The sequence below is a fragment of the Mirounga leonina genome, unplaced genomic scaffold (genome assembly GCF_011800145.1).
Source record: "Mirounga leonina isolate KUSES-001 unplaced genomic scaffold, KU_Mleo_1.0 Mir_166, whole genome shotgun sequence".
NCBI lineage: Eukaryota > Metazoa > Chordata > Mammalia > Carnivora > Phocidae > Mirounga > Mirounga leonina.
The window spans coordinates 35,200,830-35,226,235 of NW_023270418.1; the positions used below are offsets into that span (position 1 = coordinate 35,200,830).

At 54.2% G+C, this 25,406-nt stretch overlaps 1 protein-coding gene across 2 annotated transcripts in view; it reads right to left on the reverse strand.

Moving 5' to 3' along the window:
* The window catches only part of SHANK2 (SH3 and multiple ankyrin repeat domains 2), a 480,608-nt gene that overhangs the window by 156,335 nt on the left and 298,867 nt on the right, over positions 1–25,406 (reverse strand). For both annotated transcript variants that reach the window (XM_035013495.1, XM_035013496.1), the window contains one exon: positions 21,873–21,948. In XM_035013495.1, coding sequence (XP_034869386.1) covers positions 21,873–21,948 — 76 coding nt within the window. The remainder of the gene's footprint in view (positions 1–21,872; positions 21,949–25,406) is intronic.

The following is a 25,406-nucleotide window of genomic DNA, read 5'->3' on the forward strand; positions in this document are numbered from 1 at the left end:
GGAGGAGTCAGAGACTTACTCTCTCAGCCTCCCTTGCCATTCTGGATGGTCACAGGGCGTGCTTTAGGCCCATGAAACTCGAGGGCAAGTCTCCAGGGCCCTCTGGGTAAGATTTTACTTGTGGGAGAGATTTAGAGGGGACGCTTCCTACTGCCTTTTCTTCCCCTAAATCCTTGCTTGGGATTTGCTCTGAGGGCACGTGCAGCCATGAGGGAGGGGCCAAGAGGCTTGCAGAGATGCCGCTGAGCCATGGAGCGGCTCCTAGACGTGCCCTCCTTCAGGCTTGCCACGGACACCTCGGCCACTGTGAGTGGGTCCTTGTTCTTTGCAGCCAGAAGCTTCCTAATGGACATGGAACACGAGCAGAGCATGAGCTGGAGCAGAGAGGGTGGGGAGGTTGCCTGTCAATGAGAAGATCCGAGCAAATGACCAGAATCGGATGCTAAGACTTTCCAATAAATCAAGTAGCCTGCAAGCTCTGTTCTGGGCGGGAAAGCCTCATCCAGACGCCTTCTTCTCCGAGGACTGCTCATTAGCTGCAAGGACTCAGGATGCCCTGGTGACACAGACCCGAGGCCCCGCACCACCTTCTATTTCCCAGGGGAAGATTTAATTACAGCCCCTCATCTCAGATTGACTCAGTTCAGAAAGTGGAGGCTACCAAGAGGTGGTTTTCGTGATCTCAGCCAAGACTGGTATGCTGTCGACCACGCAAGGACTCCGAAAACACCCCAGCTGCTCCTCGGTCTGTGGCAAAGCTCGTGCGCTGTGTGGCGGGGACAGACAGACACAGCGGACGTGGGAACCTTCTAAAGCTCCTGCTGGAGTAAAGGATGTTAGACAGATGGGAGCTTCGCCCCGGTGTGGACCGGCCCCTTTGACTGACAGAAGGGAAAACTGGGCCAAGGCCTGCACCTGACCAAGTCGATGGCGGGGCGAGGACTCTGCATCTTCTAACGCATCCTGCAGCCTCTGTGGCCAACGTGGCCAACTGATGGGCTTTCAGTTCTGGAAAAGCGACTGAAATGGAAAGTGTTTGCGGTTCCGCTTGTCTAGCTGAGCGGCATGCGTCTTCCTCTTGAAATCAGCAAGTGTCACTGAGCCTTCTCTCTCCTGCACGTCCCAGGATGTGTGGTGCTTCCCACTGGGCCACCACACACGACCCCGGGAGTCCTCCTGGCCCAGGCAGGGCTCAGAGGTCAGACTCCTCTAGAGCCGGAGAGACGCCCCTATGCTCTGTTCCCCATAAGCTGCTGTTGCTTGCACTCACTTCTGCCCGTGAGCTGTTCCCCAAAGAAGAAGCCATCTTACAGAGCAGGCTTTTGTCCCCGGCTGTGTGTTCCTCTTCTGTGCAGGATGCGCCCCTCCATCTGCTCCCTGCCATGCCTCTGCCTGAGTTATCAGGGCCATTTCCCACGGCATCTGGATAGAGCTGTCGGCGCAGGAAGTTGGCGAATCCTCCAGAGACGTAAGTCAGCCCAGCCACCAGGCTGCAGATGGTCTGCGTTTCCAGGGGGCTTCCAGGAGTCTCCCCTTAACGTCCCAGTTCTTCGGGATTTCCTGATCGCCCGCCCCCTGCCACGTGCCTCATTATTCTTTATTAAAGCTGGAGTCCCAGCACATGGCCGGCCATTCCAGGCCATCCGTCTTGTCCTCCTTTGTGCTGGGGCTGCCGACCTGCTCCTCGCCGCTCCAGCGATGGTTCGGTGGTTTCCACCTGCCCCGACCAGATCCTTTCTCAACCACAATCTGGTTCCAGGTGCCTGTCTCCAAGGCCAGGCTACATCTGTATTTGTCCTCCTCCCTCTCTATCTTTAATAGCCAGCCCGGCTTCTGCTCCCCATTTACTATCCCCTTTCCCCAAATGCCCCAACACTGACTCTCCTCGGTCAGAGGATCTCAGGATGTCTGAGTTTATCGAAGCTGAATGACACTCACTAGAACTTCCCTCCCTCCTCCGCTCCCCCTGCCCCACTATTGAGAACACCACCGGTCAGCAGCAGGTGCCGAGACGCACTGATCAGTGCGAGTGGGGATGATCCTACGGCCCCGTCTTCACAACATGCCCGGCACCATGTGAAGCACCCAAGCCATCCTGTCTCTCACATAACAAACCTAGGAGGGAGGCACTGTCTTCTTTCCCATTTTATAGACGAGAAAGCTGGGGCTCAGAGAGGTTTTGGGACTAGCTGAAGGTCACATAGCTGGCATGGGGCAGAGCTGGGCATCCACCTGAGGTGCTTGGCAGCAGAGTCCTGCCTTTGCCTGCAAGGAGCCAGGTCCTCCCCGAGCACAGGGGAGGCCGGTCCTTTACCCATGGAGGGAGGACACGGGGCTCCTCCCTGGGCCCCCAGCGCCCTCTTTTGAAATGTGCATAGTCTGGGGTAGCTCCTCCATGCCCAGCAGGACTTGGAGCCTGAGGCCTACCTCCTGTCCTTCCCCTGTGCCTGGGGAGAAGTGCGACCAGAGCCTTACTCCCGGAGCAGAGAGGGAGTTGGTTAGGATGGGACATTGCCTCCCCTGAAATGCCTCCCTGCCTGTTCCAGCCATCTGCCCCAGGCCATCAGTCTGTCCCGTCCACCCCACAGCATCGATGAGAGCTGAAATGATGTCCTCGTTTTCCCACATGTCCCTGGAGCACCCCCCCGCCCCCCACCCACATTAGGACGGGAACCTCGGGAGGGCAGGGTGCTGTCTGTCCTGCTGGCCACGCACCCCTTGGGGCCTGGAACGGTGCTGGCACACCGTGGGCACAGAGATTTCTTCCGTTGGTGACCTCAGGGGGTCCCCTCTCAGAGCCTCAGCCTGGCCCCAGAGCTTCCCTCTGCTGTGGATGTGTGGTCCACTACTGCCTGCCACCCCACCCTGGTGCCTTGTGCAAGTCAGAACAGGTGCCCCTCCCTCAGGCCCTGACTTCCGTCTGCCAACACGCACGAGATCCATTTCCAAATCCATAGGGCCCAGGGTGTGTGAGTTTTGCCTCTGGGGGCTGAACAACCCCCCCGCCCCCCCCGGGGAGCCTTGCTCTTCAGGCCTTAGCTTGAGGCCGGCAGGGGAAGGGGCTGGGAGCGCAAGCGGGGGCAGTAGGTGGGTCTCGGTCCCGGTGCTCATCTGGGTGCTCGGGTGACTATATGTGTGGGGGTGTGGTGGCCGGAGAGCGTTCCCCCAAATGCATGTCCACCCCAAACGTGGAATGTGACTTCTTTAGAAATAGGATCTTTCAGATGTACTTAAGGGAAGGGCTGAGGACAGATCATCCTGGATTTGGGGAAGAGGGGCCCTAAACCCAATGATAGGTATCCTTGTAAGAGACAGAGGAGGAGAGACAGAGAGGAGGAAAAAATGTGGTATGAAGTCGGAGGCAGACGCTGAAGGGACGGGGCCACAGCCCAGGGACACGGGGCCCCGGAAGCTGGAAGACACAGGAAGGCTCCTACCCCAGGGCCTCCAGAGGGAGTGTGGCCCAGCAGCACTTTGATTTAGGACTTCTGGCCTCCGGAACTGGGAGAGGACAAGTTTGTGCTGTCTAAGCTGCCCCGTGTGTGGTCATCTGCAGGGCAGCACGGACACTCATCAGAGAGTAAGTGGCGGGAATACGGTTCCGTCCCTGCACAGGCTGCCCAGAGAGGATCCACAGGTGCTGGAGGCCGACGCCAGGCAGCAACCTCCTGTGCAGGTGCTGGGGCCCTGTCCACAGAGATGGCCGTGAGAGCTCCCCTGTACTAGGTTTGCTTTAGCAGCAACTGGACATGAGCCCAGAGGCTTCCAGAACACAGGGCTTCTGCTGCACGGCGGGAGTCGGCAGCCTCTCTGGCTAAAATGGTGTTGCAAGGTGGCCCCCGGGGCGAGGTGGGGGGAGGGCACCTGCTTCTTGCCCTTCCAGGTTTCTGGAGGCGGCCTGCAGTCCTTGGCTCGTGGCCCCTCCCCCATCACTCCGACCCCTGGTCCTTCATCACGTCTCCCTTCCCTCGGCTTCCCACCCTCCTTCCTCCTAACGAGGACCCTTGTGATCACATTGGGCCCACCCCATATGCCAGGATCATGTTCCAATCTTAAGGTCAGCGGATTCCCTGCAAGGTCCCCCGTGCAACCCTAAAGCCCCTTGAGCATGCGTCATGTTCACATCCCGGGATTAGGATGTGGGCATCTCTGGGGGGGTCACTATTCAGTGACCACGCCACCCCAGCCCCTCTGCCCCACCCCACCCCCCGTGAGACAGTGAGACAGACCAGGCTCGTAATGCAGGCTGGGGGTGTTTTCACCAAGCCTCACTGATGATGGGGTGACTCATCACATCCCAGGCACTGCCCCGGTGGTGACGCTGAGGGTGGAGGAGCCCGTTGGCATGGGTACCACGGAACAAGCAGACAGGTAGTGTGGCGCAAACCTTCGAGCATTCCCCGGGACGTGGAGGAACAAAGCCTGGTCGGTAATGAGCCCGCACGCAACGACCACCGACGGGCAGGGGGCTCTGCGCGCACCTGCCCTGACCGGCAAGGGAACGGGCGGGGGTGTTGGCTGCTCAGGGGCATTTTGGTTTTTCTCCCCTGGAGCCAGCACCAGATCCACCTAAGCCCTGTGTGCGCCTTCATGCTAGGGGCCTGTCCTCTTGGCCAGCCTTGACCCTGGAAAGCGCCAAGCAAACGCCTTTGGCTTTGGTGCCTCGAGGAGGAGTCAGGAAACACTGTGTAAGGCCCAGCCCAAACCCAACATGCGATGTGACAAATGCAGCTGGGGCTGGCAGGAGCCTCGTCTTGCAAGGGTGGAGTCCATCAGATTCTCGGGGCAAAAACTAATTAGATAAAGAGGAACCTCGGACCCCTGGGGAGTTCTCCACAAGGGCTGAGAGGAGCTCGTCCTGCATGTCCATCCCACGACCACGCCGGGGCTGGACCTGCCTGCGGAGGGGTCTGGGGCACGTGGGGCTACAATGTATCAGTCCCTCCGGGGAGACACAGCCCTTTACCTGGGAGCAGTGAGGGGGTTTCCCCGATCATTCTATTCCCACTGCACAGTCCTTTTTGGTTTAAGAAGTGGTCCCTAACACAGTGACCTGGGGTGGGGGCAGGACGAGGCGGATGCGTGCCCCTCAGAGAAAACCCATCCTTTCTTGGTCTGCGCCTCCCGGCTCTTGGTTTTCGTACAGAAACCCCCTCTCGATGTCTTGCCCATGCAGGGCTCTGTTTGCTGCACGGTGTGAGTGCTGATGGCCAAACGTCACCCGGATTTATAAAAACAGGTTCGGGGCATGTTGAGGCTGAAAGGTACAGGGAGAACACCTGGGATGTGGCAGGCATCGTCCCACTTGAGGGGCGGTTGCTTTTCCGTGTGGCAGAAACAGGAAACAGGAGCTCAACGACCTTGGGACAGCGTGAGCCAAACCTCTCCAAGGGCGAATGGGTGAGAGGCTGCAGGACCCCATCTGATGGAAGGGCGCTGTCGGGAGCACTGCGAGGTGTCGGGGGATGGCAGTGCGGCACCCAGCTGCCTCCTGGGAGGAGACCAGCCGGGGAAGAGGAAGGACGAGGTCATCCCCGTACACGGACGGGGGCTGGACACCACGCGGCAAGTGCGGAAGCAGGGCCGCGTGTGGGGTGCCCGCTGTGACCTCACGTTCGCAGGAAAGGTCGCCAGGGCATTGCAAGAAGGCTGGTGGGCACAGCCAGCCCCAAGAGTGACCGCTTTGGAGCAGTGGGACGGGGAGGGGGGAGATATGTACTTCACACGCTTCTCCGTTCTCTGAAGGTCTCCAGACGGTTTTCTAGAAAGCCACTGACAGTGGGAGGGAGGCGGCAGGAGGAAGGAAGCCTGGAGCTCTTGTTCCCGCAGGTGGGGCGGTGGCCGGGGAGAGGCGGAGGGTGGAGGAAGAAGAAAGCATGAGAGGAGAGCTCTCCTGTCTCAGGAAGACGTGACGGGAGGACACGCACTCGCCTGAGGGCGGGGTCAGTCCAGGGGCTTCGTGTCCTCACCCAGCTAAGGGTCTGGGGTCGGGGACTGCGGCACAGGTAGGGACATGGAATTCCAGGGGGAAACAGTGGAGGGGGCGAGGCCGGGCCTCAGAGGAGGGGGGAATGGGGCAACCTCAGGCATGGTCCTGCCCCTCCACCCCAGCACCCCTGCCTCCCGCCTTAGCTCCCCAGGTCTCTGGTGAACCTTCCCAGTGCGGTCCACTTGATGTAGCATCCTGTCCTTCCCCCCGCCCTCCTGCCCCTACATTTCTGCATCTGCCACCAAACATGTCACCCTCCAACCCTGTATGTTTTTGCGTGTGCGCGGGGACTTTCCTGCTCATTCCCACCTGCACCTGCGCCCGCGTGCTGCAGGAGGGCCCCAGGGTGGGTCCAAACAGCAGAAATGATTGTCTCACAGTCCTGGAGGCCAGAAGTCCGGTATCTGTTGTCCCTGGACCTAAACCAAGGTGATGGCAGGGTGCTCCCTTCCAGGGACCCTAGGGGAGGCGCCTTCTGGCCTCTTCTAGCTTCTGGGGCCCCGGGCGTCCCTCCCAACTTCTCTGCCTCCATGATCACGTGGCCACTCCTGTTCACATAATCTCCCTCTGCCTCTCTCGTAAGGACAGCTGGGCTGGCGTGCAGGGCCCACCTGGATTAGCCAAGATAATCTCCCTATCTCAAGAACCATAACTTAATCATGTCTGCAAAGACTTCCCCATGTTATTTTTTGCCATATAAGCTGATGCTCACGGGTTCCAGGGCATCGTTGGGGGCCATTATTCAGCTGACTAGACACGCCAATCACTTAGAACAGAATCTTCCAACACTTGACGCATAGTTTCTCAATGAATGCTTGAGAAGAGAGGCGCAAAATCCTGTCCATGATCCTCCCTCTTGGTACCCATGTCCCCCTCTCCCGGGGTCTTTACCCATCGCTCCTGAAACATGGGAACGCAGCTCCCAGAACCCGATGCCACGCGTGGTCAAAGACCCACGCCCTGGGTTTCTGAGACGGTCTGACTCATTATGTCACATGGTCCCCTACCAGGGAGGTGCAGGCCGTGCGGAGAAGGTGGGGGCAGGAGACAGTTATGCCCCAACCCCCAGTGCCCCTGCTTGGTCATTCCAGGAGGAGGCCAGGTGCCTCTCTGCCTCGGTGTCCCCCTCAAGAACAAGCAGCTCTAAATGCACGCATGGGAAGAGGGTGGAAAGAGGTAAGGCATGTGTGATTTCATGACTGGTTACACTGTGTATAGAACGTTGAAGCTAAGGACCCCAAGCCTTCCTCAGTATGTAGCTCACACTCCTGTCCTTGATCCTAGCCATGCCCTGAGGGGGTGCTGCCAGGGGACCCCCGCCTTCCCATGCAAGAGACCCAGACACTTGGCAAAAAAAGTGATTTAGGCACGGAAAGAAGCCACACTTCCAAAACACGGGGCGAGGAAAGCTCCCGACCTCCTGCGGGATCCCGGCTGTGCAAGCCCTCTGCCAACCTTTGGAACTCACTTCCCCTGCCTCCTGGCCCCGTGCCCGAACAGCGCTCTGCCCACCCCATCTCCTCCCCTTCACGCGTTCCCGAGCCCCTGCTCATCCCTCCTCCACAGGCCAACTGCAGGCCAGGAACCTGGGAACATGACGGCACCATCTGCCATGCCAGGCTTTCGGCCACCATGTCAGCCTCCACCTTGACCTTGACTCTCGGAGTCGGGCTGGAATCAGCACGTGCCCCGAGGAGCCGAGACCCCAAGTGCTGGCTTGCGGCCACCCAGGGGTGCCTCCAGGGTCCTGGAGCTGCTGGGACCACCTCCTGAGGCCGGAGGGGCACAGCAGGTTCCTCTAAGCTGCTCCTCCCTGAAGCCCCCGACGGGCCACGTTTGTGCCCATCCCTGGGGGCTGAGACAGGCGCCTGGCACTGCCTTCTGTCCCTGCCCTCCCTGCCCTGTGTCGCTGCACCAGGCTGCCCGTGGCCTGCTCCTGCAGACCAGACAAACCTTTAGGAAAAGGTGGGTTATTTTCTTTTTCAGAAAAACCGAGGTGCAACTGACACAACATAAAACTAACCATTTTCAACTAAACACTTCAGTTCATGTTTAGAGCATTCATAGCACCGTGCCACCACCACCTCTCGCTCCACAACATTCTTACCACCCCAGGAGACCCCACACCTGTCAAACAAGCACGCCCAGTGGGGTCATTCTTGAAGATGCAAAGGAAGAACGGGCCCTCACTGAACATAGTATATCAAATGTGGTCATAATATGCCTCTACATTAGGAAAGTCCCTTGAATCCCAGTGAGACGGAGACTGAGCGCCCCTGGCCTGGGTTCAAACCTCGACCCTCCCCTCTGCACAGCTTCCTCCTCTGTAAAGTGGAGGGCACGAACGCGTCCCTGCTTGTAGGGCTGGGATGAGGAACGGGTGTGGAGAAGAGTGTGCAGAATGAGTCACAGAGCAAAAAGGAATTGCCCGGCCTCAGTTTCCCCATCTGGGAATGGAGACAAAGTCACCTACCTCCCAGGAAGTGTGAGGTCCAGAAGCAAGAGCCCCTGGAAAGTGCGCTGCATGTAGTAGGTGCTCAATGTGTTGGCCCTGTGTTGGGGGAGGGGCTCAGGCAGAGGCTGCCCAGGTGCCCCAGGGACCAGTCAGGGGAGGGAGGACTTGAGAGGCAGCCCCGCATCCACCCCCGTGATGTGGAACACGAGGCTGAGAGCCGGGAGGAAGGACGGAGCTGCCCCTGCAGGCCTACTCTGTGCAGAGCCCCCATGAGTGCTTTGTGTGCAGTGATCACAGTATCCCCAGTGGGGTGTGGATGAGGAGCCTGAGGTCCAGGCGGGGAGGTTGCCCGCCCACTTCTCCCAGCCAGGAGGGCCAGCAGCACCAGAGCCCGGGCCTGAAGCACTCCGGGGCCACACGGCTGGCTCTCCACTGCGCTCTCGAGGCCACGCCTGAGACTGGCTCACGGTGTGACACAGGGGAGGCTGGACAAGCCCCCCAGATGGGCTCCTGACTTCCTGCCTGGGGCTCCCCAGCCAGCCTGGCTCTTGCCATGGGATTCGGCTGGGGTGGGGGCTGGGCTGTGTGCAGGGCTCCTCCCAAGACCCTGTGCTCCCGTGAACTGCTGTCTTCCCGAGCACTCCTGTGCTGGTGCACCACACATAAAGGCCTGAACTGTTCTGTGTCCAGGGCAGGTGGCGAGCACGAGGAATTCGTATCTCAGAAATGCCACTCGGGTGGGTGGACTGGGAGGGGATGAAGACGCTGACAGCGGGGAGATGAGTCAGAGGGCTGAGCCCAGTCCAGGGGAGAAATACGGGGAGCACCCGAATACAGCCCTGGCTGCAACGATGGGGGAGGGTGTAACTCAGAGGAAGGGCAAGGGGAACTGATGGCACGTGGGGCTGACTGGCTGCTTGGAGAGGCGGTGGCTGGCATCTCACAGCTGATTGTATCTGCCTTGGAAATGCCTATGATCCACATGAAGAGGCCAGAGTGCCTTACTCCTCCCTTCTTCCCTCCCTCCCTTCCTTCCTTCCTTCCAGCCAGCCAGCCAGCCAGCCAGCCATCCATCCATCCATCCATCCATCCATCCATCCATCCATCTATCCACCCACTCATCTACCTACCCACTCACTCAGGCAACCATCCATCCACCCATATACCCATCCATCCATCCATCTATCCATCCATCCATCTATCCATCCATCCATCTATCCATCCATCCATCTATCCATCCATCCATCTATCCATCCATCATTCATCCGTCCATCCGTCTATCCATCTGTCATCCATCCATCTATCCATTCCCCCACCCACGACTCCCCTAACCCTGTATTCTCTGAGGCTTAAGCACTTGCCAGTCCCCATGCTAGGTGCCAGGGAAGAGGAGACAAGTCAGAGTTGGCTCTGTTCTACCCCGGAGGAGACAGACATAGGAAGTAGGGGGTGGAGGGAGCAAAGACACAGCCACCTCCTGGCCCCGCCCCCCTTGGACCAGGTAGCACTGAGTTGGGGGATCTGCTTGCTTCTCCCTCTGGCTTCTCCCAAGTCAGGCACCAAAGGCCCTCCTGCTTCCTGGAGGAGGCGGGCTCAGAAGACCAGGTCTTTGGCCAGAGGTGGGGAATCAGCATGAGCATCTCCGGAAAGCTTACTGACAGCCAGGCACAGCCTTGGGAACACTTCCAGAACTGGCCTCCCCATATTCTCTTAGGATAGCACCCCCTTGGCACAGCACCTTGTCGGCAGCCTGTGCCCGAACTCTGAGTTTCAGGGTCCATGGTTTTGTCAAAAGTATGTTCATTCACAGGTGACCGTAGGCTGGTGCTTCCGGCGGTTTTAAGCAGAATGTATAGAATTCTGTAACCAGAGTAGACCTTGGGGGTGATAAGGCCATTTTGCAGGTGGGGAGACTAAGGCTTGTGCAGGCAGCTAGTGTCGAACTGGGACCGGGATCCTGGCATCTGAACTCATAGGCTCAGGCCTCATCAGGCTCAAAGCTGGTCCCCAGGACTTCAGATTAATACACCTAATTATGTGTTTGAGGACTGGCCCAAGCAGACGCTGAGCCAGGGCCGCGGGGCTGGAGAAGGCGGGAGGGAGAAGACATGGATCTTGGCTCCGGGGGCTGGGGCTGGCTCGGGTCGTCCCTTCCTGGCTCTGCATTCAGCGGCTCATGCTGGCAGCCTGAACTCGAAGGTGGTGGGAGTATTCACACTGTGGACACTGGCAAACGCTCGAAACCAGGGTGGAGAGAAGCAGCGGGTAAAGAGAGGCCACACAGTGTGCGGCATGTGGGGGCAGAGGTTGCTTTGGGCAGCTAGCATCACGGAAAACTTCATGGAGCCCCGTAAACCCTGTCCTTTGGCTGCCGGGCAGCTTGGGCACGTGGGGAGACAGCAGACCCATGTGCGGCTCTGGCGGGGAACGAGGCCGTCCTGGGGGCCGCGCAGGGGCTCGGCTGGTCCCAACCTGGCGGTCTGCCTGCAAGGCCAGCCCCTTCCTGCTCTTCCACTGCTGCTTCACCACCACCCCCACCATCCGCCTGCGCTCCCCCCACCCCACACACCCACTCGCCACCTGGGAATGTACTAAATGCGGTCCGAGGGTGCTCTGAGCCAGAAGCCTCCCTGTGGCAGGGGCCACTGGATCCAGGAAAAAGGTACCAGAGCCTCCTGCCTAGTCCCACCAAAAGGGGTGAAATGAGAATGCGTGCCCTCTGAGAACCTCGGCTTCTGCTTAGAGCCAGGTGACCCCGGGGTGTCTCCACTGGCTAGGCTCAGCAGCTCCGGGAAAGGGCCCCTTCCTCCACTCAGAAGATCCAGGGCTCCCCATGCAGGGGATTTTGAGCTAGGTCCCCAGGAGACTCCTCCCATTTGTGAAACTCCCTGTGCTTTGACTGGGTCAAAGCCTATCTCCAGCCGGAAGAATGTGCCCTGACCCCAGTCTGGGAACACCAGCAAGGTCCAAAGCCCCCCAGTCAATCGCTTTACACCACAAAAGTGCTTGGGGACAATGGTTGTGGTGAAGCCAGACTACACTTAGTGTCTAATCACCGAGTCCTGGAGAAGGAAGAGCCCTCCCTTGGCCCAGCCAAGCCAGCAGCCGCTGTGTCCCAAGGGGCTCAGAACCAGAGTATAACCATGACATATACAAAGTGCCAGGAGTCTGCAAAATCATCTATTAAATCTGAATCTCAAAGCTCCATGATGGAGGCTGAATCACAGATCTTGACTTTCAGACACCAGGAGCAGAGTGAATGATCTTGTCTGTACCACCCCTATCCCTCCACCACCAATCAGCATCCTCCACTTTCTCCACCCAGCCTGGCCCCGGTATTCCTAGGAACCTGTTCCTCTCATCACTGCTTCATCACATGGGCATCTGTGCATACTCACCACAAAACAAAAACACCCCAACCCTTGAAGTTTCCATTTGGATCCTACTACTTGTCCCATGATTTGGACAAGAGCCTGCATCTGTCTGTTTTTGAGTTCCTGGGGTAAGGGGGGCAAGCAACATGACTCCGGGCTTCTCTTGTTTTGGTGTTTGACCTGAAGGAACATGCAGTCAACGTGGACTCTGCTTTGAGAGCAGCTCTGTGCAGAGAACTGCCCATTCACAGCTGCCTGCTTGTTCCCAAAGATATGCAGAAACCACTTCTCTCAGCTTTAGAAGCTTACCCATCATTGAAAGGAAAGGCTCTTGGAACATAACAATGTGACTGTCAAAATAATAACTTACACAGACAGGTTGAAAGTTGAGTGAATCTCCCAGAACACAGAGCAAAAAGGTAAAGGGACAGAAAATATGAGAAAGAATAAGGGGCCGGCAGAATGAACTCAAATGGGCTGATACGAAATCTAGAAAGATGGAACTGAGACAGGAAGTGAGGGCGTTTACGAGAGAATAAGAAAAACATATTCTTAAAGCTGAAGCTGCTTCAGTTTGAAGGAGCCCCCAGGATAGTGAACACAATGAATAAAGAAGAGACTTACACCCAGACCCATCATCATGACATTTCAGAATATTCAAGAAAAGTAGATACAATGAAGTTCTTAGAAGGTTTTGGAGAGGAAAACAAATGATCACCTACACTGCAGTGAGGATTAGACAGCACCATGACCTCTCACCAACAATGAGCAGAAGCAAGATGACAATGAAGCGGTGCCTTAATAGTTTAGAAGGAAAACTATTTTGAATCTGGAATTCTACAACACTGAGCACATTTGAAAACCAGAGATCTTTCAGACATGGAAGTTGACATTCCAGGAATCTTCTACTGAGGTTGTTAAACTTGAGTATGTGTCCCAGGAGAACAAGGCTAAAGAAATACCTCATTTACCCAGTAGCTCAATGAAGGTAAATCTCAGAATGATAATTGTGCACTGGGAACTGGGGATGGGGTCCAAATGGGAGGAGAGAACTCCAACAAGAATGAGATGGGTTCTACTGATATGGAAGAAACAGGAAGATATTTTAGTGGCATACTGAAGAAAGAATTTCTCTTCCACAAGAATAAAAAAGAAAGGCAATTGGAAACTCCAGGAAAAAACAAGCATTTCATGTGAAAATCATGATCCTAATATTAAGCTAAACTGTGGCAATACTTTGAACAACTGATGGAGTTGAATAAAGAATCCAGTGGGTTCTGGTATTAGAAAGCCCCTTCTCATGGGTCTATAAAGAGGAACTACAGTCCTAGCCTTATACTTGGAAATGATGTAAACATTTATAGTATCATGATAATATAATGCTTACACTGCTTTTTAACTTCTGAATCCAACTTATAGACAGAACCTAGAAGACTTTTATAGCAAAGAATTAATGATGCTTTATGTTGTTAAATTAAGAAACAAAGGGGGGGGACTGGGTGGCTCAGTTGGTTGGGCGGCTGCCTTCAGCTCGGGTCGTGATCCTGGAGTCCCGGGATCGAGTCCCCCATCGGGCTCCCTGCTCGGCGGGGAGTCTGCTTCTCCCTCTGATCCTCCCCCTCTCATGCTGTCTCCCATTCTCTCTCAGAGAAACAAAGGGACAGTCGCAGAGTTAGGGAGGTAATCATCAGGAGAACAAAACAAAACAAGTCCCAAAAAATATCACTTCACACCTGAATGAGTATGGTTACTGTGAAAATACACAAGGAACGATCTAACTAGTCTAACAATAGATAATCTAGCTAGAGGTAATTCTAACTAGATAACTAGTTAGAAAGGCTATTGTCAAGAAGGCAAGAGATAACTAGTGTTGGTAAGGACATGAAGAAATTGGAACCCTCATGCACTGTTGGTGGGAATGTAAACAGGTACAGCCACTATGGAAAACCGTATGGAGGATCACCAAGAAGTTAAAAAATAGAACTACCATAGGATCCAATAATGCTACTTCTGGGTATTTAACCAAAGATAAATGAAAACACTAACTCAAAAAGATTTCCGCACCCCATGTTCAATGCCGCATTATTCACAACAGCCAAGATATGTAAACAATCTAGGTGTCCATTGATAGATGAATGGAATAAAGAAGAAGTGGTATACATACACAATGGAATATTATTCAGCCATAAAAAGAAAGGAAATCCTGCTGAATCCTGCTGAATCCTGTTGTAAATGAAATCATTTACAACAACATGAATAAACTTCGAAGGCATCATGTTAGGTGAGATAAGTCAGACAGAGAACGACAAATACCGTATGATTTCACTTATATGTAGAAGAAAGCAAAACAAATGACCAAGCGAAACAAAACTCACTGATATAGAGAACGTACATATAGAGATGGGTGGGTGCCAGGAGCAGGGGATGAGGGAGTGGATGAAATGGGTAAAGGTGGTCAAAAGGTATAAACTCTCAGCCATAAGAGAAATAAATCCCAGGGATGTGATGGACAGCATGGTGACTACAGTTAATAATCCTGTGTTGTATTTTTGAAAGTTGCTGGGATACTACATCTGCAAAGTTCTCATCACAAGAGACAAGAATTGTAACGATGTGAGGTGACAGATGTTAACTAGACCTGTCGTGGTGATCATTTTGCAATTTGTACAAATATCAAATCATTATGCTCTACAACTGTAAGTAATATAATGTCATATGTTAATTATATCTCAATTAAAAAAAAGAGAAAAAGAGAAATGGGGGGGTAATTACAGACGTAGGAAGGTAATCCTCAGAAGAATGAAGCAAAACAAGTAAAAAGTGGTTCCTCTGCCAAGCAGAGTTGCGTGGAGGATGCTGGGCAGGGGTGGGAGACATGGTTTCCTTCCATTCCTAGCCATGTCTGTGCGGTTGGTTAAATTAATAACTTATTTTACTACGTAATGAATGCGGTATTTGTATAAAAATTTGTGGAAGGAGGAAAAGTATTACCCTGAGAATGGATGAAGGGCGGGTGCCCTGGGGCAGTCAGGGGATGTGGACAAATTCCTGAGGGCCGACCTTGGGAAGCAGCGGGAGGATGGGGAGAATGGCAGGAGTCCCCAGACCCTCATGATGGATTGAACGCAGGAGGGGAGAGGACCCTGGTCTCCCACTTGGGCACCGGGAGTGCTGTTCATCATGAAGGTAACAGCAGAGGACAACATTTTTTAGGGGAAACCACTGGGACGTGCTCTCTGGGGCCGTGACTCATCCAGCGCCATGTGTGTGCATATGGTCCCGCTGGGAGAGCCTGCTGGAGGGGCCGGTACACACAGTTGTGCTGACTTCTTATGTTGCCTGTGCCCAGAGATTCACCCCTCTCTTTCTTGGTCTCAAAAAATTTACAAGTTGATATATACTTGTAAAAAAAAAAAATTAAAATATGGATATGTAGGGAAGAAACAGCAAAATCGCCTCATTCCCTACCCCAAAGGAGCTGCCCCCGAGGGCGTCATCATTAATCACTAGGCCCAGCCATAACTTAACAGAGAGAAAAAAAAACAGCGTGTGTTGCCTTATGAATCCAGCCAATGAACATACTCAGGGATTGATGCCTTTTTTTCAAGTCTAAGGAATCATAAAAAAACACAGAAATATAAAATAATGATGGAGGAAGAGTGGGGGCAATCAGTGTTTCTTGCCATTCAGTTCTTACTACCTACACACTGAGGCAGTCTTCTGGAACACAAAGTTAGGGTTTCAAAGGAAAGCCAGCTACCCACACATGCTGTCCACAATTCAGCATCCCTCTAGATTTATATAGCGCATGCCTCTAAGCTTCGAGCACTACACGTACATTTCCCCATTCATCCTGTCATGGACACCACCCGGGATGTGGCCTGAGCTGCAAGTAGGATCTCTACTTTGCAAACAGGGTTGGGGGGGGGGGTCAGGGACTGAGGCACAGAGAGGGACAGCGAGTTGCCCAAGGTCACGCAGGGTGTTAGTCAGAAAGTCAGATTAAAAAACCTAGGACACTATGTTTACAGGGGCTTTTTACAAGGCTTCAGATAATGTGCATGCACTCTTCCCTATTCAGAGTCTGTCTCTGGAAAGATCCTCAGGAAACCGGCAGCGGGGTTCTGTCTGGGGAGGAATGGGGGCCGGGAGGAAGGATGAGAGCAGGACCTACTCTGATGCCATACCTGCACATTTTGCATTTTTTGTTCATGCAAATATATTTCTAATCACCAATTTAAAAACATATACATTGCACCATGACATCAAAGCCACAAAAGCAAGCAGCTATGGCACGCGGACGTTCGACTGGAGAACAGGCACGATTTGCTACACTTCTAATTCAATTGGTCTCACTAAGGAAGAGGAATGACAGCCTATCCTGTTCTTAGATGGCTTCCCTGCGTGGTACTTCTGAACGCCATCCTTCTGGGCGGGTCCAAAGCTGCAGGTGCAGGGCTTCAGTTGTTTGCCAACAATAGGGAAAGGGTCCAGTGCCCACCCACATCTGGTGCTCCTCCCTGGAAAACCCCAAAGAAGGCGGAGAGCCCTCCTCACTCCCCACTTGAGCGCCATGTGTAGCGCCTTGGCGGGTCCTGTCCCTTCTAACTACACCTTACGCCTGGAAGCCATCCACCTGCCTTTCCCTACCCCTCCATCGGCCCAAACAATCACCACCGCCTGGCCAGGAAGATGGCCATGGTCTCATAACTAGTCTCCATTCTTCCTTCTGTTCATTTTCCTCCAGCAAGGTTACCCAGATCATGTCATTCTTCCACATAAAACCCTCTAGAACCCCACCACACGAGTGGGAGGAAATCCACTTGCCTTCCACAGAACACACGGTCCTTCTGTGGCATCATCCTTTCTACTCCCTTCCAGGCCACTGCTGCTTCTGCATGGCAGCTTCTCTTTTCCCCTCAGGGCCTTTGCACATGCTGGGCTTTCTGAAGATGGCTGATTCTCCTCAACTGTCAGGTTTCAAATCAAAAGTCACTTCGTCACAGAGACTTCCCTTGGCTTCCTATATAAAGCTGGCCTGCCCCACCCTGCCCAAGAGACTGTATGGTTGTTCTACTGATTTGCTCCATAGCATTAACCACTAAGTGGGATTCTCCAGTTTATTTATTTATAAACTTTGCTATTTTCACTATTTAGGTTTTAATCTACATGAGGTCAGAGACTGTGCTTGTCTTGTTTACCTCCACATCCGTAGCTCCCTGAATATTCGGGTTTTGATGAATATTGGTTAAATAGATGGATAGACAGATAAGAGGAGTGGATGGGTGGATGGTAGATGGATGGGTGGATGGGTAGATGGATGGATGGTTGGATGAGTTGGTAGACAGCTGAATGGCTGGTTGATGGACGAGTGGACAGGTAATTGGATAGTTGGATGGATGGGTGTATAGATGGATGGGGCGTATTCAGCCTAGAGTGAGAGCCTGAGGTCTCCCCTTCCTCTCCCAGGTAGACTTCTCCTGCATGCCCCATGCTAATGAGGGTAGAGATCTGACTTAAAACTCGTGGGAACTTGAGACTCCCATACCCTGTGTTAAGAAGTGTTTTAAAAACAACATTGAAGGGGCACCTGGGTGGCTCAGTTGGTTAAGCGTCTGCCTTCGGCTCAGGTCATGATCCCGGGGTCCTGGGATCGAGCCCCGCATCGGGCTCCCTGCTCGGCAGGAAGCCTGTTTCTCCCTCTCCCACTCCCCCTGCTTGTGTTTCCTCTCTCGCTGTGTCTCTCTCTGTCAAATAAATAAATAAAATCTTAAAAAAAAAAAAACATTGAAATATCTGTAAGGTCCTGTGTAGAAATGGCCCCAGGGTCTCTGCTTTCTGATCTTGACCATGTGCCCACATTTCTAGACCCTTCTGTGGTGTGCATGCTGGGTGGGTGGAGGGCTGGAGTCACTGGACACATTCAACAATCAACAGGTGTGTTTTTGTCAGACTGGTCTTGAGCTCTGCGTCCCCGAGCAAAGCTTTTGACACAAGAGGGGATGGGAAGGGGAGAACCGCCTCCTGACTGATTCAGAAACTGTCTACATTGAGTCTTGCTACCTATTGCATGTTCTTTAATTACATTTGCATCTGCAATGGGGCGGCCTCAGCTGTGCGCTGCCTGGCCAGACCGTCGCCCTGCCGCCTACAGCGGGTAATTGGCCCGCCTGCTGGCGCGCCATCCCAGATCTCTGTGGCTCACTAGGCCGGGTCTGACAGGAATTCCGAAATGGGCTAATGATCCGCTGGCTGGTCCGTACAGTAGCATGTGCGGCCCTCAGCCAGGGCCCAGCCTCACCCCGACACCCACTCAAGAGCCACACAGGCCAGCCGCTGGGTTGTGATGGCCGGTGGGCGCCACAAGCTCGCTCGCCCCTGCCCAGTGCGCGGTCTGGAAGAGGTCAGTTCTGGGAGGCAGGGGCTGCCCCAGGCCGACCCCTGCACCTTGTGTGGAAAAGCCCAGACCCCATAACCCAGGTAATATCCTCATTCCGTCCGCCCGACACACTCCACCAAGTGACGGTTCAATCTCCGCCAATTTCCCCCAATCCCAGGCCAGTTCCATGGTCAGCCTCGGGCAGTAACATCTTCACCGTGGGACGGGGGGAGCTGCGGGCATGGGCCCCGTATTCCAGGTGACCGGGTGGCTGAGGGCCAGGTCCTTAATGTCACCTTCCTCCTTCCACTACAGTGTTCTCCTGTGAAGTGGGTAATGACACTGACTTCCAAGGTCACTGGAGGGTGGGCAGGCAGCAGCCGCGATCAAGGCGAGGTGCCGCTGGTATGTGGCAGGGGGCTCATAAAAGTCGCTATGATCACTCACATCTCTTTCTGGGCAACGTGAGCCCACAGCGCATCTGACTCCCCCACCCTGGGAAGGTGGGGGTTGACTCCTGAACCGCGGTCAAGCCCAGAGCCTTTATCATTTGTTTAGAAGCCACCTGTTGACCCAGGTGTGGCTGGATGTCCCTCTTCTCAATGGTCCCAGGCCCTGGCACCAAGCCAGTGGTCAGTAACCTATGAAATCAAAGTCTTCATCTGGGCACCAAAACACAGGGAGGGCAGAGCCGGCAGGGATCTCCCAGGTCACCTGGTCCAACTTTCTAAGACATTCTGGAAAGAGAATGCCCAACCTGCTTGACTCCCTGCAATGACGGGGAGCTCATCACCTCCTGAGACAGCTCTGTTCTATCTCTGAACAGTGATGATGTCTCCGCATGCCTTCTGTGGGCCAAGCTGCAGCGTGTGTCCCCGGTTCGTTCCGGTCCTGCTGTCAGCCACATGAAATGCAACCTAGCCAGCCTGGCCCCGTGGTCTTCTCTTTCCCTGGCTCAGTCAACTCAGGTCCTTCAACAGCTCCTCTGTGGGGAAGCCGCCTGGTTCAAACGCTGAGAGTTTGCGCACACCCCTCTTCATGCACACGTATGCACCCAGGGCAGCCCGCTGGTGGCTCTCTGCCAGCAACTGGCCTTGGGGGGAGAGAGTTTTGCAAAACCACAGCCTGCGGACGAGCCGTGGCTCTCACGGGCTCTTCCCCAGAAGCCCCCCTCCCAGGCTGGATGGCCCTCCACATAACCATGGCGACAGCTCTGGGCATTCTCGGAGCCTCAGGCACCCCCCTTCTTAGAATGGAAGCAAAGCATGACAGGCACACTGGCTGTGACCACGTGTCCAGGGTCCACTTTGACAGGCAGCCTCTTGCTGCTGCAGAAACAATTCATCTGACCCAAAGAGAGACTCATCAGGAGAAGCCAGGGTCAGGCGTGGCTCCCTGGAAGCCACCAGACCCTGAGCAGTCTCTCTCTGGGCTGCATTGGTGGCCAGGCCAGGATCGTGACTTGAGCATTCAAGGTCAAAAAGTGGGCAGTGTTAGCAAGATCTGGAAAGTCGGCCAGGCCCCTTAGGAGGGGACGACCCAGGTCCTCTGCTGGGTGTGGGATTCCTGTCCTAACACCTCTTGTTTATGACAGACAGGTGGTTGGGACAGGTCAGCACTAACACCAGGTCCTATCAGCAATTCCACTGCTAGATATACACCCCAAAGAACTGGAAACAGGTGTGCAAACCAATACTTGGGTAAGAACGTCCACAGCAGCACCATTTGCAAGAGCCAAAAGATGGAAGCAACCCAGGTGTCATCCACAGAGGAACGGCAAGCAAAATATGGCTTACATAGATGATGGAATATTCTTCTGCCTTAACAAGGCAGGACATTCTGACACCTGCTACAACACGGAGGGACCTGGAGGACACTATGCTGAGATATGCCAGTCACAAAAAGCACCAATACTGTATAATTCACTTCTATGAGGTCCCTGGAGTCACCAGATTCAGAGAAAGAGTGGACGGTGGGCGCCGGGGCCACGGGAGAGATGGGGGTCAGTGTCTTAGGGGGACAGAGAGTGGCCAGTGGGGGCCATGGAGGGATGGGGGTGAGTGTTTCATAGGACAGAGATTCAGTCTGGGAAGATGGAAAGTTCTGGAGATGGATGCGGGGATGGCCGCACAACGTGAACGTACCTAATGCCACTGAGCTGTGCACCTAAAAATGGTGGAGATAGTAAATTTTACTACAATAAAAGGTTTAGAAAAGATGTACTGATCCTGCTAAAAATGGATGAACCTTGCAGACATTATTCTAGGTAAAGAAGCTACACATGAAGGATCACGTGTTGTAGGACTCCGTTTCCATGAAACATGCAGAGAGCCGGTTGGTGCGAGCTGGGGCTGGGGGCAGGGAGAATCGGGATTGACTGCTTAATCGCTAGGAGCTCCCTTTCGGGGGAAGGAAACGTTCTAGAACTAGACAGGGTGCTGGCCGCACAATATTGTGAACGTACCAAAGCCACCACCGCGCACTTGGAAATGGTAGCTAGGTGATGCAAATTTTAACTCAGGAGAAGCACAGAGACGAAGGAAAGCAGGTTGGACCCCCACAGGCAGCTGAGTGTGCCGAGCACAGTCTGCGCTGCTTATCACAGACCTGCCCGGGGGCCGGGGGTGGCGGGGCAGAGCCCAGGGCAGGGTGTCCAGACCCCTTCCCAGCCTGGCCCTAATGGAGGACGTGGTTTGGTGGGTTTCTCAGGAAGGGCCCCAGGGCCGGCCGGCCAGCAGGGCGAGGAGCAGGACCTTCCTGTCCCGGCGGGTCCCATGGCCTGCATCTCCTCCCTTTCTCTGCGTCACATGCTAACTCCCATTGAGGCCACCGTCCACTAAGGTTCTTTCTCCACACCCTTCCGGCCCCTGATGTAGGGAGACTTGCGTTTGTGACAGAAACGAGGGGTAGAGAAACTCGGCGCATGGGGACAGGAAGAGCCGGAGAAGCAGAAGTAGCTGCAGGGACACTGGCCAGAAATGCAGCTCGTTTCCGAGCTGTTGGTCCCCTCGGCCGGCAGGACCCCAGCCTGCTTCGGCCTGCCGCGGGGTTACAAGGAGGAGGTGCCAGAGACCCGAGGACATCTCGTGCCCATGTAGCGTCTGCGGGGAAGCTGGAACCCGTGCCCCATGTCGCATCACCAAAGCTCCATGGCTCTCCCCACGCACCCAACAACCCCCCTTTTGAACAGGAGCCAGAAAGCAAACCTGCCGTGCTCAAAGGCTCTGCCTGCCCGGTGCCACGCCTTTCGAGGGGGATGAGCCTTTCTCGTACAAAGACTTTAACTCGAAGGCAGAAGGAAGAGGGAAGATGCAGATGAGACGGAACCCCAGAGCTACGGCATCCTGAAGATTCCCGTGGCCAGCTGCCGTCATCTCTGGCTTCCGTGCTGCTCCCCCCCTCCCCCACAATGCCCGGTCTTCCTCCTCCTGGACACCCCACAGGTGCGCTCCAGCCCGACCCCAAACCTCGGGCAGCAGAGACCGCATCTTGGGCCAGTTCCCTGGAAGAGGGTGGCTTCCATAATGCAGCCCACGTGCAGGAGGTCACAGCGGACACACCGAGGGAAGAAGCCAAGGGGATCCGAGGGCTGCATGCAAGTGGGTCCAGCGCTTCCGCAGCACACAGAGCATCTTTGACCAGAGGGGGCCTGGCAGAGAAAGAGCCGAATCTTACCTGGTAGCGTCGAAACTGTCATATGAGCCGACCGTGTAGTGCCTGAACAGCTTCTTGCTGCGGTCTGCACGAGTTTCTGTACAGAGAGGGAAGAGAAACACTGTTTAGAAAAGTCACAGACTCCGAATGCAGAAACCAAGCGAGGCCGGCCAGGCCTCTCATTTATCTGACCTACGAAGCGCCAGACCCGCTCTCCTGGGGAAAGATCTGGGAGGAAGAGAAGGTCTCATTCTGGGAGCTGACTTTGCAAAATCTGAGGAACGCATATGAGCCCCACGGCCCGACTTCTGAAGAGTCAGGAGCTCCATTCCAAAACGGAGGCAGAATCCTGGGTCCTGGGCTGGAGGAGGGAGCAGGAGGAGGCTCTCTGCAAAGAAGACGGCCCTGTGGTTTAAGTCAGAATAGCAGCACGCCTTTGGCCCAGGGAGCCCTCCAGAACGGTATTCTCAAGTGCTGCTGGGCCTTCCAGCAAATCTGAAGATCACTGCCTTTTGGGAGAAGAATGCTGATTGTTACTTTTCTGGTGATAGTTGCTCTTTCCTAAAAAACAAACAAACACACAAAACCCCAAATGTGATTCACGTTCCTAATTAAGTCCTCCGCCTGCTTCTCTTACTCAGCAGGTTTGGATGTAAATTTCACGGGACAGGATATGAGCGATGCAATTAGATTTAGCAGATTGCTCAGGGCCGGAGGGAGAAAACCACCACCACACGAATACAAGAAATTCGGCTGCGATTTACTGTTCAGATATTGCCCCCTGCAAATAAAATCTCCCGGACAATCTCCTTCCTAAACTCTGGAAAAAACACAGAGGAATTATGTGATTGGCTTCCAGAAAATGGCTCAAAATCTCATGTAACTTCTGTAACCCTCTCTGTGGTCAATCCACATTCCCAGGTGAACGTGCTTGTATTCAAACCCCCAAAGCACATTTCCAGTTCAAAAGTGAGTGCACGTGAGCATACTGAGGAAGGTCAGCATAGTCCTCCTCGGCTCCTTTTACACCTGGAGGCAGCTAGTTCAGCAAAAATGCATGCTCACCTTCTCTACAGTATGGAGTTGCCTTTGGGGGATGGGAGGAGTGGGTGTCCAGCCCAGGACTACATTTCCCAGCTTCCCTTGCACCCTGGAAGGGCCACATGAGCACTTCCCACCAATGGAATGTGAGCAATGGAATGGAACATTCCATTGCGAGGATGATGGGGGGGGGCTCTTCCAAGCTTGGCATCTATGGAAGCCAGTGTGCTTCCCTACCCTCTCTTGCGGCTTTGCCCAGCTCAGAGCTAGGACCCCTGGGGTCTACAGGATGCTGGAACCCTCTAGGGTTCCCACAAGATGCCCAGGTCTCCATATATTGAACTGTTGAAGTGAGCAACAATTAGACTTCTATTCATCAGGCCACACTCGAAGGACTCACTGGTACAGCAGTTAACACTGGATTAACTGATGTGCAGGCGGGTCCTCTGGTACTTGACTCCCACCTGCCTCCCCACGCCTTTCCCATCCCTAACCCGACGCTCCAACAACACAAAATGTACAATTCCATGAACAGCAACATCATCATCACCACTGTCATCGCAAACACTAATTGAGCACTTACTGTATACCAGGCCCTGTTCCAAGTGCCGTTCCTGTATTCCCTTCCTGGACCCTCATGACCCCCACTGAGGGGGTGTGCACTGCTTTGCAGGCTCAACCACATCCAGCCACCTTTCCAATCCTGCTCAGGACTTTGGGGGTTCCCCCCATGGGAGCCGGCCCCTCTCTCTCTGTGCTCCATGTGTCTCTGCTGCATCATCACTAACATTTATGGAGTCCTTCCCCTGTGCTATGGTCTGGTCATCTGGGCTCAGCCACTCACTGGTCACGCCAGCCCAGCAAGGGAGGTGGGACTGTGTCCACTTTATGGCTGGAGATGGTAAGGCTGTCAAGACAAAGTTACACATTCACTTTTTTTTTTTTTTTAAGTTTTTTTTTTTTTAATTTATTTGACAGAGAGATAGACAGAGCTAGAGAGCACAAGCGGAGGGAATGGCAGCAGGAGAGGGAGAAGCAGGCTCTGCACCGAGCAGGGAGCCCGATGTGGGGCTCGATCCCAGGTCCCTGGGATCATGACCTGAGCCGAAGGCAGACGCCCAATCATCTGAGCCACCCAGGCACCCCCAAAGCTACACATTCACTAAATGGCAGGGTTAGGATGAGTACCCAAGCTGGAAGATGGGCTCCAGGCCCAGGCTCAGACCACTAGACCACAATAACTGATCCCTGGAGGAGGTCCAAGTCCCCGTGTTCTCTACTGTGCCCAAGGGTGGGGGCTGGCCTCTATCACACCGCACCCGCCATGCCTAACCCCTAGTAGATGCACAGTGCAAGTGCTTGTCCACCTAATCTAAGTGACCTACTGTATAATTAGCGAAGAAAACACACCATACACCATTGGAGTAGCCTGAGTACATGGGGCCATCGCTGGGCTGGGCACTGGTCCAGCCAAGCTGCATGTACCTCTTCTGTGTTTGGCATCTGGACGAAATGTGCCCAGATGTTTTGCATCCTCCTGCCCTCCTTCCCGGCTTCTATAGCATGCATATGTGCAATTCGAGTCATTTATCAAGCCCACAGGGGAGACAGGTCCTGTGCCCCACATGCAGGCACTAGGAGACTCATAGGGGGTGGGGCCTTAGCTCTGAAATCTGGAGCTCAGAATCCTGCGGATGGGGTGAAGACAGAGCCTGAGGGTGTGGACCTTCTGTGGTCTGGGCTAAGGGCGTCAGCAGTCAGATGATTGTATGGAGGAAGGACATGGGCCAGGCAACGCATCTGGCCAGCTCAGCCCTGTGACATCTGTGTGGGGGCCCCATATGCTCCAGGCCCTGAAGGGATATGTAGGATTTGAGCCTCATTGTGTTACGCAGAGTAGCTCACAAAGCTACTGGGGACTGGCTGTAAGCTGCTATTATTACTCTTAATTACCTCGCTTGCTTAAGCCTTATGTAGGCAGCTCTCTGCTGGTTGTCTAGGGAAGTGTTGGGCACTGAGAGATGATTGGTGCTGGCCTCTGGCTGAAGTCAGAGGTTGTGGATTCCAGCAGCAGAGAGAGCATGCAGCGAATGTGTGTGTGTGTGTGTGTGTGTGTGTTTCAGAAAGGGATCCATTTCTAGGCTAGGTCAGTTAGCCAGTGGTTCCCAAACTTTGGGATTTCATGGACCAATAAAATTTAAACAAAAGAGGGAAGAATGTAGACTGACATAAGATTTACCAAGTTTTTATTCTGGCTCAGTAAGAACATTGAAAACAATAGATTTCCTTCTGCCACCTCAATTATCTTATTAGAGAAAAGAGACCCTTAGAAAAATCTGCTTTATGAAAACCTCCCACTGCACAGGTCTTTCCTGTCCTCTGGCTCCTGGACAGTCACACTTCTGCTCTCAGATATGGCCCCAAAGATCAGAGAAAAGGTACTGAGGGACACATCATTGCCACCATTACCACCATCATGGTCATCACCATTATCACCACCACCACCACCTTCAT